The sequence below is a fragment of the Zosterops lateralis genome, assembly GCF_965231275.1.
Source record: "Zosterops lateralis genome assembly, chromosome: 4".
In the NCBI taxonomy this organism is placed as follows: Eukaryota; Metazoa; Chordata; class Aves; order Passeriformes; family Zosteropidae; genus Zosterops; species Zosterops lateralis.
In genome coordinates this window covers 24,134,832-24,153,371 of record NC_139765.1, presented here as the reverse complement: position 1 = coordinate 24,153,371, position 18,540 = coordinate 24,134,832, and the positions used below count along the sequence as shown (strand labels likewise).

Here is an 18,540-nt window from a genome sequence, read left to right as displayed (position 1 = left end):
CTCTTATTGGAGCTACCTCAACATTTGTTGATCTCCCACTGTTAAAACATGGCCTCAAACATCCCACCCTAAGAGAAGAAACCCCTGCTAGCATGAAATCAAACACAGTTGTATCTTGATGCCTTCAGTTTTATTGTAGTAAATTGCAAGGTCACATTTAACATCTACAAGTCTATAATTTAACACACGTTTTTATTAATATAAACATGCTTTATACTTCTAAGCATTCTTCCACCTATCAGTGTCAAGGTACTTTTAGATAATTTTCTCTGCCTAACATATACAAACATCCATTTAATTGAGTTCAGACATGGATCGTAGCACTGTAAGGAGCACTAGACAACTTTCATTCTTACTAACTGTGGTTTTTAACAACATCGCCCTCACTACTTCATCTCCAGCTGTATTAGGTCACATTTTTCCATGGTGTTTAACTCATTTTGATTTGTTCTGCCTTTAAAGTTCATCTTGTGTTTTACTAATCTATCTTCTCTTAGGTATCTGAAAAAACTCCAGGGGTTGTATCTTGTGTTGTTTTCCCCACATGACTAAACAGGCTAATTAGAAGTAGTCCTTAAAGTACAGTATTTTGAATGAAAATTCTTTCAATTTATCCATGTTATAACACCTAAATATCACATCAACCAGTTCTTAAGACACAACTTTCCAGAAATTATTAAAAAAATACACAATTGTAGTAGCAGCAGCAAGGCATTTCATTCCTAAACTATAATGCCAGCATACCGTATACAGACAAGAAAATAGCCGTTAAAATTAAAGTATCCATTAACCTTAGGAATTCTCTTCATAAGTGTGTTGATGGCACAAAAGAAAAACAAATCTGGGTTTGTGTATATTCATGCTGCTCCCAGAATACATGTTCTGTCTCAGCAAGAAAAAATACCCAAACCCACCCAAACAAAACCCCAATCAAACACAAAATCCCCGTTGTGCTCTTTAGTAGGAAGCCTATATGTAAAGGAGAACTTGAGCAGTGACAAGTACTAAATGAACATCTCTGGAGTTGGAATTCACCACAAATACAGAAAAGCACCACAAATACAGAAAGGCACTGTTCCTCCTGTCTTCTGAAGAACAATTACGGCACCAGCACAACAAAATAATAGAAATATTCTCAATATATAGTATTCATCACCATGATAAGTCCACATTTGCCTTCAATGCCGAAATGACCAAAAACTGTTATCTTGACACCCAACTTTAATCAACTTTTTTGACCAATATTTGAAATACAGCACATGCAATCATACCACGTAAGACTGCTAATGCTAGCATCACATTAGCAACTGCATATTTTAGAAGAAATATGAATTTGTATTAATCTAACCTGAATTTTACATCTGTTTAACAAATTAATTTTGGATCAATGATGTCAGCCCAGTATTTAAAGTTTTGCTACTTGAAATCTAAGGTGACAACACTGGAACCCTGATACTCACACCTGATTCCCTTGACAGGACATGAAATACAAGTCCATGGAGCTAAACAATCTACATATCTTATTTTCTTGCCTCAATTCTTGAGCTGTTTAAACAGGAAACCAATACTGAACAAGGTGAAGCAGCTCTCAGGAAGGCAGTAGATGATTTCTTAATCAATAAAGCAAAAAAACACTGAAAGTTTCCAGTTATGAACAAGCTGAAGATAGTACCAAGGGTGCAGCTCCCAAGAAATACTGTTCAACATAAACTATAAACTTCTCACCTTCCACCCTGGTCCAAAAGGAATGCAGATCCATAATGACCAGAATTAAAGAACTCTGCTTCAAGATGAGAGACAAATTTCTGAAGGGGTACTAGGAAAGTTGTGGATAAATACTCTCTTCCAGAAATACTTTATTTCTACGGATATTTTCCTCATAGATTTAGACACTCTCTTCTCTATTAAGCCACTTATTACTAGTAAAAACAAAAATCTTTAAAAGGTTAAGTTTAGCTGAAATCAGCTGGCAAAGACTGCATGATCTTACAAAGTTTTTCTTCCTTCTCAGCAGGAGAGAAAGAGGCCAAAAGAAAAGCAACTGAAACTAAGCATACTGATCTTTCAGTCACTTGTTTCCCCCGATTTTTTTCGCATTAGAACTGCAGACTCCTGTATATTGAAGCTCAGTGGTAATGAGGCTTTTCTTGTCAATTAATTTTCAAGAATCTCTTAGATGTAGAGTAAAAATCTCCAGGGGTTCTGATGACTACAGACTTCACTGTAGCCTTCAACTTACTATAACAGTCTGCTTTGGAAAGGGACTGATTCCTGTAGATACCAATAACAACTGACATGCAAATGCAAACAAAAACTTAATAAAGTTTCTGAACTCGGCATCATCACTGTAAACTGAACGAAGCAAAAAAACTGCCCCTACCCCCATGCCTCTGTAAGCTTCAAACTGATCTAGAAATTTCAACTCAAGTCAGGTCTCCCAAAATTAAGTATTTTGGTCCCATTGTCCTGCAGGAATGCACTCAATACAAACAGCGTTGAGAACTGCCCAGATTCACACTTAATATCCTATGGTTGCCCAGACTTTACAGTCCTCAGCACACTCTGCAGTAAGATCTGAGGGGTCGAAAGCATATTACAAGAGGAATTATTTTAACTGGTCTTTGCTATCCTCAGTCACAGTCTCACAAAGCTGCTGACAGACTCCTTATTTGAATGATTTCTATTACTCTCACTAGCTGCCTTTTGTCTGACCCACAACAGCTTCTGTAGATAAAGCAGTTGCAGTTATTGGGAACCACCCTGTATTCCATCACCTTAACCATCAACCTATATGTACAAACATCGCCACATTCTGGAAGTAACGTAGGCAGTAAGGCATGAAAGCAAAAAATACACAGAAAAAGCGAGTACTGTTCTGAAGTGCAGATTCTGGTAAGACTACATCCTACTATACTGCCAGCTCAGGACACAATTTGGGCTTTCTTGACTTCCTCAGTTCAGTGATCCCATTCTACAGCAATTATAGTATAAACTACAGTTACTGATGTTTCCGTCCAGTAAGCAATGTAAGAAGAATACTCCTACTTCAGACTGCATTTGAAAATAGTTCTAATATCGAATTATTGTCAACCGACAGGTAGATTTAACATATTCTGGCTCTATCCAGATCTCCACTGAGCTCAAGAAGGTTTTGAATAACAGAGGTCATCAGGGTATATCATGTCAAAGACAATAATTCTTATAGCATTTCCTCAGATACCTGCCAGTAACACGAGGGTGGAATCTACTAAGTTCATTAACCCTAAGCAAGGGGCATGTGTTGCTTCCTTTATTAACTGAGTTATTCATTACTGTTAAATGCTTAATAACAAAAATTACCAGCAAAATACACTACTTAAAATTTGAGCAGAGTTCTCTTTTACTGGATTCCTCTAATTTAAAAAAACCCCAAACCTCAAAATACACCATCTCCTCATTTCCATGAGAAACGTAACATACTGCAGAATTATTTCAAATATTTGCTAGCCAGTGCAGGAAAAAAAAGTCTCAATACGTACAAGACTACAATGACACCAGGCAGATACATTTTCAATAAGTTTATTGAAATCTGTCTCCTTCATTTGTGTTTACCTGTATACACATAAGGCCACAAAGAAATATAAAATATGAGCCATCTTGTATGTTTACAAAATTGACCTGCTAACCACAATCATTGCACTAATACACTGCGAGTACATTCAAACGACTATTTGCAGAATTATCTGCTGCTTACATGTTCAGCTACAAAAAAATATCACGATGCAATGCCTGTGAGGAAGGGATGAAGAACAGCGTATACTACCAGAGAATTTTTTTCATTTAACCTCACAGAAAGGAGCATTACATCACACTCTTACAATGCAGGAGGAGGGGCCTGTTCTCAGAAAGCAAGCTCCAGCTATTTCCCTTTAATTTTCTGCTTGTTTCTGGAGGGAGTTGCAAAAATAACTTGGATTTAAATTTTTAGCAGCACAGAAGGGTGGAAAAAAAAACCCCACAACAACAACAACAACAATAACAAATAAAAATAAAATAAAATAAAATAAACACGCCAAAGAGCAGCCCTTTTCTACATTTACTGAGGTGGAGATGAACGCTCGCTTTCCGCAGAACACAAGACGCCGGCAGTGGCCAACAACCCGCACATTCCTGAGTACCTGGCGCAGGCCGGATCTGCAGGCGGCGGCCGCGGCCGGGCCCGCGCGGGAGCCCCGCGGGGCAGCGCCGGGCCCGGCCTGAGCCCCCGGCCCCGCGCCCCCGGCCTGAGCTCCCGGCCCCGCTCCCGCGGCAGCGCGGCCTGGCCGGACACTGAAAGAGCCCAGCACAGCTTTGTACATGCAAATTTTTGCAGCAGACTTAAGAGCTTCGGGTGCTAAGTGGAACAAATCTCTCTTTAAAAAGCCTCTTTAAATAAAACGAATTTAAATAAAACAAGATTTTCAGCACTATCTTGTAGTTCACCAGCTCGGAAAATACAAACGATCTTCTGTAATTTGCCTAGGTTTTTTAAATTACAAATATCTTCCAAATCCACATCACACTTGTACGGAGAGCTCCTCTAAAAAAAGAAACAACACAAAAATCCACTAAAAGTGCCCTACACGTAAAAGCAGAGAACATCTGAAGCAAGTCTTTGTGCTAGAAAAAAACCCAATGCAAAACTACGGATGGAAACGGTCAGCTCAGGCTCTTAAAAAAAAAAATCAACTGATAGGTAAAAACAATAAAACATAAACGTACCACTAACCTCATAAAGTGCAGCAGTGCTTAAATCCAGCGAGTTGAGGCATACAAGGTAGAAATGGAAAAAAAAAATCCAAAAATGGTTTTGTGGTTTTTGCTTTTTTGTTTAGTTTCCTTTTTTGTGATTTTTTTTTTTCTCTGTCTTTATTTTAAACGTTCAGAACCCAGCAGACCGTCCGTCGGCCATTTTGGCTGCGCTCCCTCGCTCTCTCCGCTCGCTCCCTCCCTCTCGCTCCCTCTTGCTCTCTCTAAAGGAAGTCGCTTTTTTGCGACCTTCAAATACGGGCGGATCACGTGACCCCGGGTGCTCTGTCACTCACCGCCCGGGCCCGGCCCGCCCCCCGCCTTAAAGGGACAGCGCCCTGCCCGCCCCGGGGCGGCCTCCCCCGCCGAGCAGCGCGCCCCGCCGGGATTCTGCTCCCCGCCCTCGGCGGGCGGAGGCGAGGCACAGGGAGGGCTCAGTGGGGCGTCCTGAGAGTACGGAAGCTGGCCCAGATGGAGCTTCTCTCTTTAAAAGCTAAAAAGCCAGCAGCCAATTCCACATTAGGGCTACAGAGCCGAAGAGCGGCGAATGATGAATGTTCAGTTCCTCCAGCCACAAGCCCTGTTCTGCGGTGCACCGGGAACACCGACCCCAGCGCTGGCTTGGAAAGGAACCCCCGTTTTAAGCACAACGCCCTCCTGACTCAAGGACAAAAGGTCATGCTCAGATCAAAGTTAATCCAGTATGTAACCAGACTACCCACACCACACGCACACATAAACCCGAGATCAAGGTCCAGACACGGGAGGACCGCAGGACAGCAGAGCAAACTCGGTCTCTCCTGCTTGCATTGCCTGCTTCAAGTCTCAGGCTGCAACTCAACCATTAGGCAGACACTCCACAGTGTCTTCCCAAAAATTTCCATGATAACCGCTTTAACAGCGGGTTGAAACAGAGAATCACAGCATCTTGTAAAATCCGAAAAAAAAAAATCTGCAAGATGTTTCCAGATGTGCGGAAACAGTAAAGAAAACAGTTCAGCAAAAGGATATGGTGATGCAGGTATGACCCTGCTGTGAGAAGACCTGCTCCTGAGTCAGCCCAACACAGGTAGGAAATGCTGGAGCTGACTATGTAATGGAACCGTGACTAGTGAGGGAACTGACAGCTCGCTCAGGAAGCTCTCGAGAGCACCCTCAGGTTTGAACCCTTAAAATATACCAGTTTTTAATTCTGTACAGTTATGCAATGTAACAATGTATAAAGTAAAAAAGCCAAACCACACCTGAAGAGAAGGAGAATTTTTAACATGTACACCTTTGTACAGACTTTGTGTCTGGGTGTGTGCGAATTGCTTTAGATACACTACAGCGAGTATGAATAGTGCCATCTCAGATCTACAGTTACATTGCTGCTGTGCTTATACTACCTTCTACTTAATCATTCTGTGTAAAATTATCCAAAGATTAAGTGCTGCTAAATCCTTCAGACATAAAACCACTGATCAAGTGTGAGGCTAAGTCTGGCAAGCAGGTTCACTCTGGACGTCATGATTCAATGGGATGGTCTCCCTTACCCTTTGCACTCTTTTTTTGTATTCTCAGTCTCTGCACAAATCTCTTCAAATTGATGATGATCTGATATTCTTTGCTATGCTTCATCCAGGTAATAAGCAACAGAAGGAACCTTGCAATCAAACTCTGTTAAGTTGTACCTTCACAAAAACCTGCTTTTGCCAATCATTACAGAACCACAGAATATTCTGAGTTGGAAGAGACCCACAAAGATCACCGAAGTCCAACACGACGGCCCTGCACACGCCACGCCAAGAATCACACCATGTGCCTGAGAGCATTTATCCCAACGCATCTTGAACTCTGTTACAGACATGATGCTTTTTCCAACACCTTTGACAGGAATTCTTTAAGCATCTAAATCACTCATTCATGACAACACCATGGAATAGAACTAACTTGGAGATCCACGGGAGAGCACTCCAAAGGAATTAATCTGAGGGGCAGAAACTGCACATCTTATGAATGAGAATAAAAATCATTAGTGTGTATTATCATAGAACATAAGCCACTGGCCTCATCAGGAGGCCATGAAACGTTAGTGTGGCTCTGGTTCTGACATGTTCTGCTCTCACTCTATGTCATAATAAGGTACAGAAACTCAAACTCAAACAGAGATTTTGTCTCTGATGGGATTTCTTCAGCAGGATTGCCTGCACTGTAACCATCTGTCTCTACATGCTCAAGAAACTCTGGTAACAGCTAAAGTGAGCTGCATTTTTGGGTACTTAATGAAATAGAAGCAGCTAGATGTAACTTCTCAGGTTGCTCTGTCTAAACCAGAGCAGAGAATTGCCCTGCGGGATGTAGCAGATTGGAGTGTTTTGTGGCCAGTCTAATCCAAACACAGCAATTTAGGAAATGTGGTAAAATCTCAGGGAACATCTTATTTGTGGCAAGACCCAAAGAGAACACAACAACCGCTCTAAATCCCTAATGACAAAAATCCAAACCAACTGCTAGGCATCCAATTCACAGTTTCATAAAAGCAAATGTATATGCATAGCTATGAAACAGATACCCCCTCCTGAAAAAATACATTAAGTACAGCAGCTACATGTTCAACGCATGTTCACACTGAGTATGACAGTATGCATTAAGTCACAATTTTATTCACTCTCAAAAGCCAAATTGTTTTACTGAGACCTATAAATCCTCTTAACTTTACTACTGTTTGCCAACTCTCCATTCTGAAGTCCTGGAAGCCTTTACTTCAAGGAGTTGATAATACTGTGATGACTTTCAGAGCACTCAATTGAGTTGCTATGTACCCAAGTGGAAATAACTACTATAAAATTTCACCTTACCAATGTTCTATTGACAAAGATTTTTTAATCAGAAAGTAAGTAAATTACCAGTGAATCAAAAATATTTAAAGACGCAGTATGGGTAATTCTTAAATAACTGCAGCCTTAATCCATTTTTTCCACTAAACTACCATTTGAAAGGTATTAATTCTTTACCTATTCTTGTTGGCATATTGATTAAGATGGCTAACGAAAGGTTTCGGGTTTTTGTTTGATTTGGGAGGTGCGTTGAGTTTTGTCTGTTTGTAATGCAGCACAGTAGTTCAGATAACAATGGAGTAGAGCCTAAAAATACATAGCATATCCATATTCCTTTTCAGAGGGCAATTGCATTAAAAAAACCTAACCATTAATTATTCTGATACCAACAGGCTGTTAATAGCCAGTGTTAATGGGTTATAGCCTTGTTATGGGCTACTAACTTATCTGATTACAAACACTTCATTTCTAAACTCCTTCCATCTGAGGATCATAAAGCACTTTAAAATCTTTAATGAAGCCTCACAGTGCTCCTATGAGGACAATATTCAGTATGAGCAGACATATACGTGCACATCAAGAGAGATGCTTAAAATCGTGGATTCCCTGTGCTAATATTTTACCTAAGACAGGAGAGGAATGGGTTTTTAAATTCATATTAAGCTGTATTGTGGTTCTAGTAAGAGCTCTTTCTTTTTGATGACTTATCAACAAGAATCAAGCAATTAGGCTTCAGTATTTGTACAAAGGCATACTCCAGTGTCCACTGGAATTCAGGTATCCACACCCTTCAGCTGTTATGTCAAAAAAGAGACCAGGTCTGTCTGACCTGTAGATCTTTATTCAGATTTAAAAGGATCTGAGTTCATCCCAGTCCCTATGCGAAACTCCCTCTTTTATGAGCTGGCATTTTGTTTGGGCTCCAAGTCCTACAGTTTGATGTCATATCTTACTTTGAAGGCGGCATCCTCATTGTTCCAACACTGGACCCCATCTACTGGCCTTTCTATACTGCTTATACACCAATGACAATAAATGTAAGACTTATTTTTTCCCCCAGAAAGTTCTTCATAGCTGATACTATGACAGTGGAAAAGCCAATTAATCTCCTACTAACACAGCTCCTCAGCAGAAACCTCAAATATTAACAAGTATCTCATAGCATGGATGCCTTGTCTCCAACTGTCCTTTCTCCTGCTGGTGAAGAGTTTGCCTCCTGAAATATTAGAGGAAAAAAGGGAGATTTTATTGCCAAAGTGAACTGAAGCCTACACACCCTCTACCCTACTGCATAACTCATTAGTTAGATCTCTTCAGACCTCCCTCTCCCAACCCCAGAAGTGGGGTGCAGTAAGAGATGCAAGATAATTGGAGGCAGATTATTCACCAACCAGTCCCCAGCAGTCCAACTGACTGGGATTAAATCCCACCAAGCATTAACTCTTCAAATTAAAAGGGATCAGAAAAGTGCTGTCTTTCCTGAGATCAGGCTAAAAGCATAACTCAGGGTAGGGTCATGAATGCAAGGACTATGTTTCACAATTTCATGGTTCCTAATAATAAAAGGCAAGCAGAGAACTCCATAAATTAAGGAATAGAATTAAAAGTCTTAACTATTTGTTGGGTGCTCTTAAAACCACCATATGGTTTATTTCAAGGGGAAACAAAAGTCTCAGTCCTGGATAATGGATGGTTCAGAACCCTTTTAAATTATTATCTCTGAATAGACACAGATGCTGAAGCCCAACACTTCTGAAAACTGAAGATGATAGCTAATTCTGGCTGTACCAACAGACTATTTTTTTAAGTCTTCACAGGAATTTCACTTAAGCCATTGTGCAAGAGTGATGACCTCCCTTTCTGCAGGAGTGCAAAACTTTCAAATGTTCAAATATTTTTCAAGGACTCACTCTAAGGAAAACTATGGTTTTTTGGAAGGTCCTCCCCTTCCACACTTAGTAAATAGGTATTTTATGCTGCAGAATTGTGAAAACAGAGCTGGCAGTGGTTTTTAATGACAGTAATCAAAAGTATAATGTAAATTGTTTCTTTAGAGAAAAATACCATGACTAAAAGCATCCAACAAAGGAAAAGCTTGCTTGGTTTCTGAAAATGTTACAGCAGCTTTTGCATCCCTTACACAAAGGCACCTATCAATACATTTTAGGAATTATTATTATTATTAGTAAAAACTTATATTGCAACACTGCTTCAGAGTCATACTAAGCTCAGACCTCATTCATATTTTGCCAGGGAAAAAAGAAAGAATACAAGGCCTAAAAACTTCCGTTTAAGAATGACACACGACTTCAAGCCCAAGCCAAGTTCTGACCCTATACATTAATGAAGTGCTCAGGAAAAGATAATGAAGGAAAACTTAATTCACCAAATTTTGCAAACACTCATTTTTCCACCGAATTTTTCCTCAATCTGCTGCAATACTTTCCCTCAGTGTTTAGCATATAAATAATCTACCACTAAGCCTCCACTTCTTCAATTCTCCAAACGCCCTTTCCAGACTGGAGAAAGAGAAAGCTTTCCATCTGCCTTTTAATAAAGTTGTTGGGTGTACAACAGAACTGAAAGCTCATTTCCTACAAATCTCTGTCACACATCATTGAACCTCTACTTTCCACACTAATCACAGCTTCTTACACAGCCAGTTCTCCTTTGATGCCAAGGTACTAAGAGTATATTGAGCTCTATGCGGAGCTCTTACCATAAAGAGTTTTCACCTCTTTCAGTGCCTGGGCAAAAACTAGCATATACTGCAGCTAATCCCAAAACACATACATGATTAGCTGTTGGAAGACATAACCAGAACGGACAATTATTTGTCTTGCCCTGAAACCCTTCTGTTAGTGGACAAATCAACTTTGATCTCTTCTCTAGGAAGCTATGGAAGTTAAATATATGGGTAATTATATTTTAGTTTCTTCTCTGCCTCACTTGACCAGAAATGGACAAGAGACTCTAAACTTACTTGGGAAAGACAAAGACATGAAAAGCCATTATATGAGACTTAACAACTAGGAACTGAAAGAACTAATCCACAACATCGTCTCCCACCAATGAAGTCCACAACTAAATGTTGATTGAGTCTTTATATCCATATCATTGGAAATTAAGTAAGTACTTTCCAGTAACACAACATGCAACAAAATTTGTGTAAATTAATATTCTTAAGAATTTTTTAACCTTCTCATTATCAACCCAGAAGCATCTTGATTTTGAAGGCTATAGTTCTATCCTAACAGGTCTTCCAGTTCATAAAATCCTATAAACTGCCAAAATATCAATTAAATGGGAGACAGTTAGCTCCTTAATGCAATTATGTGAATGAGAGTGAAAAGAGAATTATAGAATGGTTTTGTTTGGAAAGGGTCTTCAAAGATCATCTGGTTCCAGCCCCTCTGCTGTGGGGAGGTACATATTCCACCAGACCAGATTGTTTGAAGCCCCATCCAACCTCGCCTCAAACACTTCCATGCATCTTTTAAATAAAGAGAATTTCAGGGAAATTGTATAGTATGTCATCCCATCCACGTATACAGGAAGTGTTGCTTTCTAATTATTATTTATAGCATGCGGATTACCATGCCAGTTACATGACTGATCCAAATTACTTTCTATCAACCATAGCTGTTACTACAAATTTCAAAAGGAATAATAATTTCATTCATTAAAGCCTTCCTTCAGCCTGTTTAAGCCTTGGAGCTTTAAGCATTTTAAAATAGTAGCAAGCTTTTTCATCTGACCAGGTTAGAATATTTAAGTAAAAACTTCTTTCATGTCTACAGACACTTTACCACAACAGGTCCCTCCTTTATACGGTGCCTTTAGACATGCTCCTGAACTCTACTAAAAGCACGTTTCTTACAAATATTTTTAGGATCTCTCAGAAAAGACAAGGAAGATTTTTGGACTGAAAGTCTTACTCTAGTTCAATTTTTTTTTTTTTTTTTTTTTTTTTTTTTTTTTTACCCTACCTAAAAGGAAGCTGTACTGTGCTTAGTGGTTTTTATTGTTCTGTTTTGTTGTTTTTTAAAATTTATTTTTGGAGAGATAGTCCACTGTGTCTCTACAAATTTTTCTCACTTGTCTTTAGTTTTAGCATGGGGAGTTCAATCACTGGGCCGGAAACCTCTTGAGCAAAGGAATTTCTGGCATCTTGGCTGAGGCTGGCACCAACCCATTTTCCTTTGTTCTCATTAAAGGAACCATTATATGCTAAGTTAAATAATAATAATAAAAGTAACCTAGCCCAAAACAAAACACCCAAAGTAAAAGCAGAATATGAAAAGAATGTATTTTGAGTGGATAACTGTAAGGGAGGATTTCCCTAATTTGACTGATTTTTTAAATAAAAACACTATTTATTACTGCAAAAATCTGTTAAACTGATCTTTCCAAGTGACTTGAACATCTTCCCTGAGTAATTTGCCTTCATGTACAGCCCTTCACTTTGAAATGTCAGGAAAAGAATAGCTGGCTATCCAGGCAGAAAATTCTACACGCTGTAGCTGTCATAAATATTCAAATGCATGCAGTAACCTAAAAAACAGTATGACTCCAAATATGAAAAACTTTGACTTAGTGCAAAGAGTCCAGCAAATTCAATCTATCTAGGTAGGAGTAAAAGAAATCATACCAGCTCTCCAGATCACAGCATACCAGAGAAGCCAAGCAGCTTAAGACCTCCAAAATATCTCTGTAAACAAGTTTTTAATTCATACCATCATCTTTACCACACAGTACAATATTTTTAGTCATACAAAGTAAGTCATATCTTCTACATGGAAATAATGAGCTTGCTTTTTTCCTACCCTCCTTTTCTTTAACCAATAATGGTTACTTCATCAAGGCTGGTATCTGCGTTTTAGAACCAAGACCATTTACCTCTCTCTACTTTACCTTTGGTATATCTAAGCCATAGCACATAGTCATGAAAATTTCTATGTTTTCCACACAAACAAAAAGACATCACAAACTCATTTATATAACATAAAAGCAATAGGCTTTTTTCCCCCCTTGCACTTCTTCATCTCCTTGAAAGGAAGATTGAACCATTCAACCATTGTAGGTGTACACACAAAAAGTACCCCAAAAATGATGAATTGTTTTTTTTCTGAGAGAATGAAGCAGAGAAAAAAGCAGTGAGCATCTTAAATTTGATGAAGGGGGAATTTTTTTGACTGTAATTCATACACATTTATGATGCCACTGGACTTGTGCTAGCAGTCCAAAAACTGAATCATTAGCAAATCAAAATTAGTTGCGTTAACTTGGTGTAGGTACCACATAAATTCATCTAAACTGTATTTTTACATTAAGAATATAGACAAAATGCTAATTTAGACAGGACTTAAAATTATTAAAGCCTTTATAATCATATTAGGTTGGAAAAGACCTTCAAGACCATCAAGACCAGCCATCAACCTAGCACTGCCAAGTCTACCATTACCCCTTAGATGATTTTGCTTGCTATTCTTTAAGTCTGTTATCTGACTCCCATGGTAGGTGTCATCCAAGAGTTGGCATCTAAACAGCAATGAAATACTGAAAAGAGAGCAATGTTCAGACATCCATATAAATGATGCATTGTAGGGCAGTTACCTTGGGCAGCTCCTTTGGGAAAGATTGAAAAAGCAACTTTGGGAGAGAGAGAAAAGGAACAGCCACGAATTAAACAGACATAAAAACGTCCAACTTCTTTGGCAAGGAACTCCAGATGTCAGTAGAGTGTCCAGCAGATAGGTTTTCCTGGAATTCCTGGAAAGGAACTAGAGGCCAGGAGTAGGTGGAGGAGTGGGTGGTAGTGTCTGGAGGCTTTGGGATTTTAGGAATTTGATCAGTATGCAAATACTCTCCCCTTCAAACTATAGTAAGCTCTGTAAGCAGCAAATCAGGATATCTGCCGTTCCACTAGCAATCAGAGTTACTACTCACTGGAATAACCAGAAATAACAATCAAAGTATCAAGGATATGTGACACTTATGGGTATATTGCAGTATCCTGTTTATAAATCAAGCGATCTGGAATAAAAAGTATATTTTCTCTGGTTTTGAGAAGACAAGTGTGAAGTAGTCTCTTGATCAGATGAGACTGCAAATTCAGAAGCAGGCTTTGTGCACTTCCTAGGCAGGAAAAAGGCAGATCCTGGGAGGTGGGGAGAGCCCAAACAAACTAGCCTGTTCTCATCACAAGACATCTGGAAGAGAGCACCATAAAATCCTCAGAAAAGGAGTGCCAAAGAATGCACACTTAGAATGTACACTGTCCAAAGTATTTTCCTCTCTCAATATTCAGTAGCAGTGTAGACTAAACACATTGTGACAATAAGCCTGTAAACTGGCTTCTTGATTTCATATAGTTTTCACACAGTAAAACTAAGCTGGGGGAAGGGGGAGCTATTCTGCTGCATAAGTGAACACAGTGGTAAGTTTAATGAAGACTGGGCCATGTCAGACACACATTCAAAGATGAAAGGCAATGATCATAAATTCTTACTGAATATTAGGAAATTTTCTTCACTGTGAAGGTGATTAATATTGCAAGAGACTGTCCAGGAAAGCTCTAGAATAAACTGAGAAGCCTGATACAACTTAGAAGTTAAATCTAACCTTCAAATATGCACCCACCCTCCCACCCCCACTTTGAGCATGATATTGAACAAGATAGCGTTTAGAGTCTGTAATTCCTTTTTCCAGGTTAGGTCAATTTAGCAACTACTTTCTTTTAACTGTAGTGTCACACAAATCCAAGAAGACATTGGATGTTCCTGCTGAAATATCAAAGAAAAATAAGATACTATTGCCAAATGTTAAACAATTTTGTGACACTCAGTGGTTCCAATCTCATCCTGGCATTACCGCAGTTTTGGAGGATTTCATTAAGAACACTTGCCTCAGAAGCTGTACACTAAACTATGAAGCCAGGGAAAAGGCCTATCTAAACAATGACACTTTCTAAATTACAGAAATGATCTTGTTTTGATACCTTTCTTACAACATGGAATCACTTCAGATGTACAAATCGTCAAGATAGTTGAAGACCTTTCTCTCTCATTACTACTAAACAGCAGGTGGGGAATAGACAGCTGAGGTACTTCAAACAGCAGCTTGGGTTACCTTCCAGTTACTAAAAGTGAGTATGAATTTGGCTCACTTTTTGTCTAAATAGCTACTGTCAAACAGACAGCAGCTCCATGTGTCAGTTAGGAAGAGTAAAACATTTCTCTTACAAAAAGGAGTAGTTTTTCATTACCCAATCATTTCACTCAGATTAGAATGCATACATTTCTGGTTGTGACAGCAGGTGGCAATTTATTAGCACAGGCAGAATTATTAATTAATGCTGCTAGAGCTAAGAGCAGAACCTCAATTTAAGGACTTCAGCAGAATTCTTTTTCCTGTCCCTGCTCCATGCTCATCAACAGAAGTTTGCTTTGGAAAGATATTTCTGGATCACATTTGCCTCTTAATCTTTGCTCTAGCAGCAACAAAGTAAAAGCCCTAATATATCGGATAAAGGCACAATAGGCTGCTGTCATGTAAAATATAAGTATTTTGTGGGAAGAGGTAATATTTACTCCCTAAACATGCTAGTTCAGGTAAACCTATTTGTAATGGATGAAAATATGAAAGAATACCTCTAACAAAACGTTAATCTGCAATTAAGCATAATGACATCTTTCTCCATTGGGAGGGAGCAGGAGCATGGTCTGAAACCAGGCAGCAGTCCAAGCAGGCTCACTTCTTCTGAAGTGCAGTTTTTACCACAAATCACTTCACTGCTGCACAACCATGACACCTTTGTGACACATGCAGGGCACATAAACTGCAAATCCTTCACAGGACTGAGATGCCTGTGCCCATTCAATTTTTCACTTGTACTAAGGACTTTGAATGGGTAACTTTCTCATAGTTAGCTTAAATTGAAATAAATTATATCCATGTTGTAAATGATAAGTTGACAATTTCTGAAGACCTTTACTTTAACCAGGTAATTTCTTCCCATAAAGGTGACAGGTATCAGAAGGCAGCACTTCTCAGATATCATCTACAGTTCAATTAAAAATCTTAAAATGCTGTAACTTTAGTATAGTGAGTCTGTCCAAAAGACTGCTCAGTTCAGTAGGAAAAAGGTTCACAACATTGCAGCGGGGTTGTTTGTTGTTGCTGGGTTTGTTTGCATTTTTGATGTGTGTGTTTGTTTAATACTAGAAGGCAAAAACGCCAAGTTTTTATCCCTGAGTCAAGCTGGGGAAATAATCTGATTCATAAAGTACCAGGAATCATCCAAGGATGCTGGCTCCTTGTATTCAGTTTTGAAGCTATACTTTAGCAAAGGAAGTTTCACATGAAACCGGGGCTAGGTAAGAACTATTGCATCCATTGAAAGTCTCTCAGAAGCATGTTTTTATTTCTGTTCTTTCATTGTCCATTAAAGCTTCGAGCCCACTGACAAGCAGATAAATACTAAGAAATTTGCAAGGCTCTCCTAGGAGGTCAACACTGGCAGATTGCTCTGGATCTCTGGTGCAAGTTTGTTCCCCCGCTGAAACCGTATCTTCTGAACATTTCCTCAGCAATCTCAGTGCGGAGCTACCCAGATCAGGCTGCCTAACATAAGGCAATTAAGTTACAATGGCCAACTTTCTGGAAAAGTAAATTAGAATAGTCAAAGAAAAAATACTCCATCTGCATAGCTGTAGAGGCAGTAAATTCTATTAAGTCTAATGACAGCTGGAAAGGGAAGGAAACAAAGGAAACATCTTCAGTGGTACAGCTATTTCTGTAGAGAACATCTGACTCAACATTCAAACTTAGATTCTGCTCATTCAAACTTAGACTCTGCCTTTCACTAACAGGCTCCAATTTTATTTCAAACCAACTAGGACAACAGTAGACACGGGTACACCAAATCACAGAATCACTGCAAAAGGATGGGATCTCTAAGATCATCAATCCCATCCCTTTGGCTCCACGCATAGTTAACTAGAGCAGGGTTGGAGTTGCGCCCAGCTGAGTTTTGAGTTACTTAAAGGGCTATGAATGCACAACTTTTCCAGGTAACCTCCTCCAAAGGCCTGACCACATTTAACAGTAAAAAAAGAAAATTTTTTTCCCTTGTATTTGAGTGGAGTTTCCTGTATTTTAGTTTATGTCAATGACTTCTTGCCTCTCCATCAGACACCACTGTGAAGAATTTGGCTCAGTCTTCTTTAGTCTCCTCATCAGATACACATGGATAATAATATCGTCTCTCAAATTGTCTTCTCAGGGCTAAACAGTCACAACTTTCTCCGCTTCTCCTCTGTTAGATGCTCCAGAGTTCTCCTCTGTGCTCTTTCAAAAACCTAGTCCAGTATATTGATGTCCAGCTAATCCCCCCTGCAAGTAAGTAATAATACAAAGAAGTAATTTCAAATTTTTTCTTCCTTCTTTTACAATGAGAGGGAAACTCTGTCAAGGCAGACAATTTCGTTAGTTAGCTGAAAATTTGATACTGTGGGTAGAAATGGATTCACGTGATCAATTTAAATTTAGGAACAATACCCACAGTTGAATTTTGCTGGCATTGTGCTACTAGTTGCATAAAACAATTACCTTCAATACTTTGTTGCATTACTAAAATTACACCTTTGGACTTCAATCAAAATATTATTAAGAATGATACTTCTAGAGCAGAAGCTGTATGACAAGGTTTCAGATGCCACCTGAACACAAATTTATTAGTTAAAAATAAAAAATTATTTTAAAAAATTGTTAAAATTTGTTTAAAATTTTGTTAAAAAATAAAAATACCACCTATCACTATTCTCATATTCTTTAATAGCCAGAGTTTTGGAGAAAATAATGTTTTAAGCCACTTGAAAAGCTCCAATTAAAAATCACATCAACTATAAAGTAATTCTTCTTTCCACTTGCACTTAAAATAAGACACCTAAAAAATACAAGGCTATGACAAATCCAATATAATATCCCTCATATTACTCACTATAATAATGTATTTAAACTACTAGATATATAAAGAAACAATTCAGGAGAGCAGAAACCTAACTCCTACTTTTCACTTCTGCACTGATTTTTATTCTGGAACTTTCTGAAAGTTTCTGCTTCAACAGCCTTTGTATCTCTTGATACTACAGTAGGTTGCTCAGTCTGAATAGAAAGAAATAACAATAACTTTGAGAAGCTTGGCTCATGTCCATGATGGAAAGAATGTGCATATTCAGCACTACAACTTTGCTGACCTCAACTTGTCTACGTCAGAAACGGCTTCGCACTGTCACAGATGCAGTGCACTTACAGTTGCCAGCTTATCTAGAAGGCAAAGTAGACCTTCACACACCTCACCAAGTCACATCCCAGTCTTTCTGCAAAAAGTGTAATGCAGATCAACAACAAATTCTCATGAGAAGACATACAATTAGGCTTAGGATAAAAAGAGTTCTGTTTATCTAGGTTTTCCAAAGAGCACTTTCTTGCTTGCTCCAAATGACAGCAAAAGAAAAAATTAATTACAGTATCAAAACTGAATTATCATTGCATTAACTAATGAAAAGAATGTAGAATACAACCATCACTGAAGTACTTCTAGGACAAGGCTCTGTTCTTCCTATCCAAGCAAAAACCCAGGGAAAAAGTCCAAACAGTACTGGATTTCAGTTTGAAACAGCCTTTTCATATGAAAAAGCCTTTTCCTAACAGAAATCAGTCATCTTCTTCCCTGATGAAGCTGCTTTCCCTAAAGCTCTGTGTACCAGCATCTTATATTGTTCATCCTCAAAAGAGTGGTTTTTTTGTAATTTTTGATCTTTATTAAAATGCATTCTAAAGAAATAAGGTGCAAAGAGGACCAATCTGCCATATACACACCAAAAGGAAGTCCCTGGTTCTTTCATATTTCATGTTATTTCAGTGAAGAGCAGCTGTATAAAAACTTCAC

At 38.7% G+C, this 18,540-nt stretch overlaps 1 protein-coding gene across 9 annotated transcripts in view; it reads right to left on the bottom strand.

Moving 5' to 3' along the window:
• TNRC6B (trinucleotide repeat containing adaptor 6B) overlaps nucleotides 1-18,540 on the bottom strand; it is a 133,536-nt gene that overhangs the window by 80,166 nt on the left and 34,830 nt on the right. Inside the window, exon 1 of one of the 9 annotated variants that reach the window (XM_083860358.1) lies at nucleotides 4,741-5,088. The exons of 7 other annotated variants lie outside the window; for them this stretch is intronic. Coding sequence is in view for 1 of the 2 variants with exons in the window: in XM_083860356.1 (XP_083716482.1) it covers nucleotides 4,748-4,752 (5 nt within the window). In the remaining variant the exon portion in view is untranslated. Of the gene's footprint in view, nucleotides 1-4,740; nucleotides 5,089-18,540 lie in introns of those variants that run through there. One more of the 9 variants, XM_083860356.1, reaches the window with a different exon arrangement.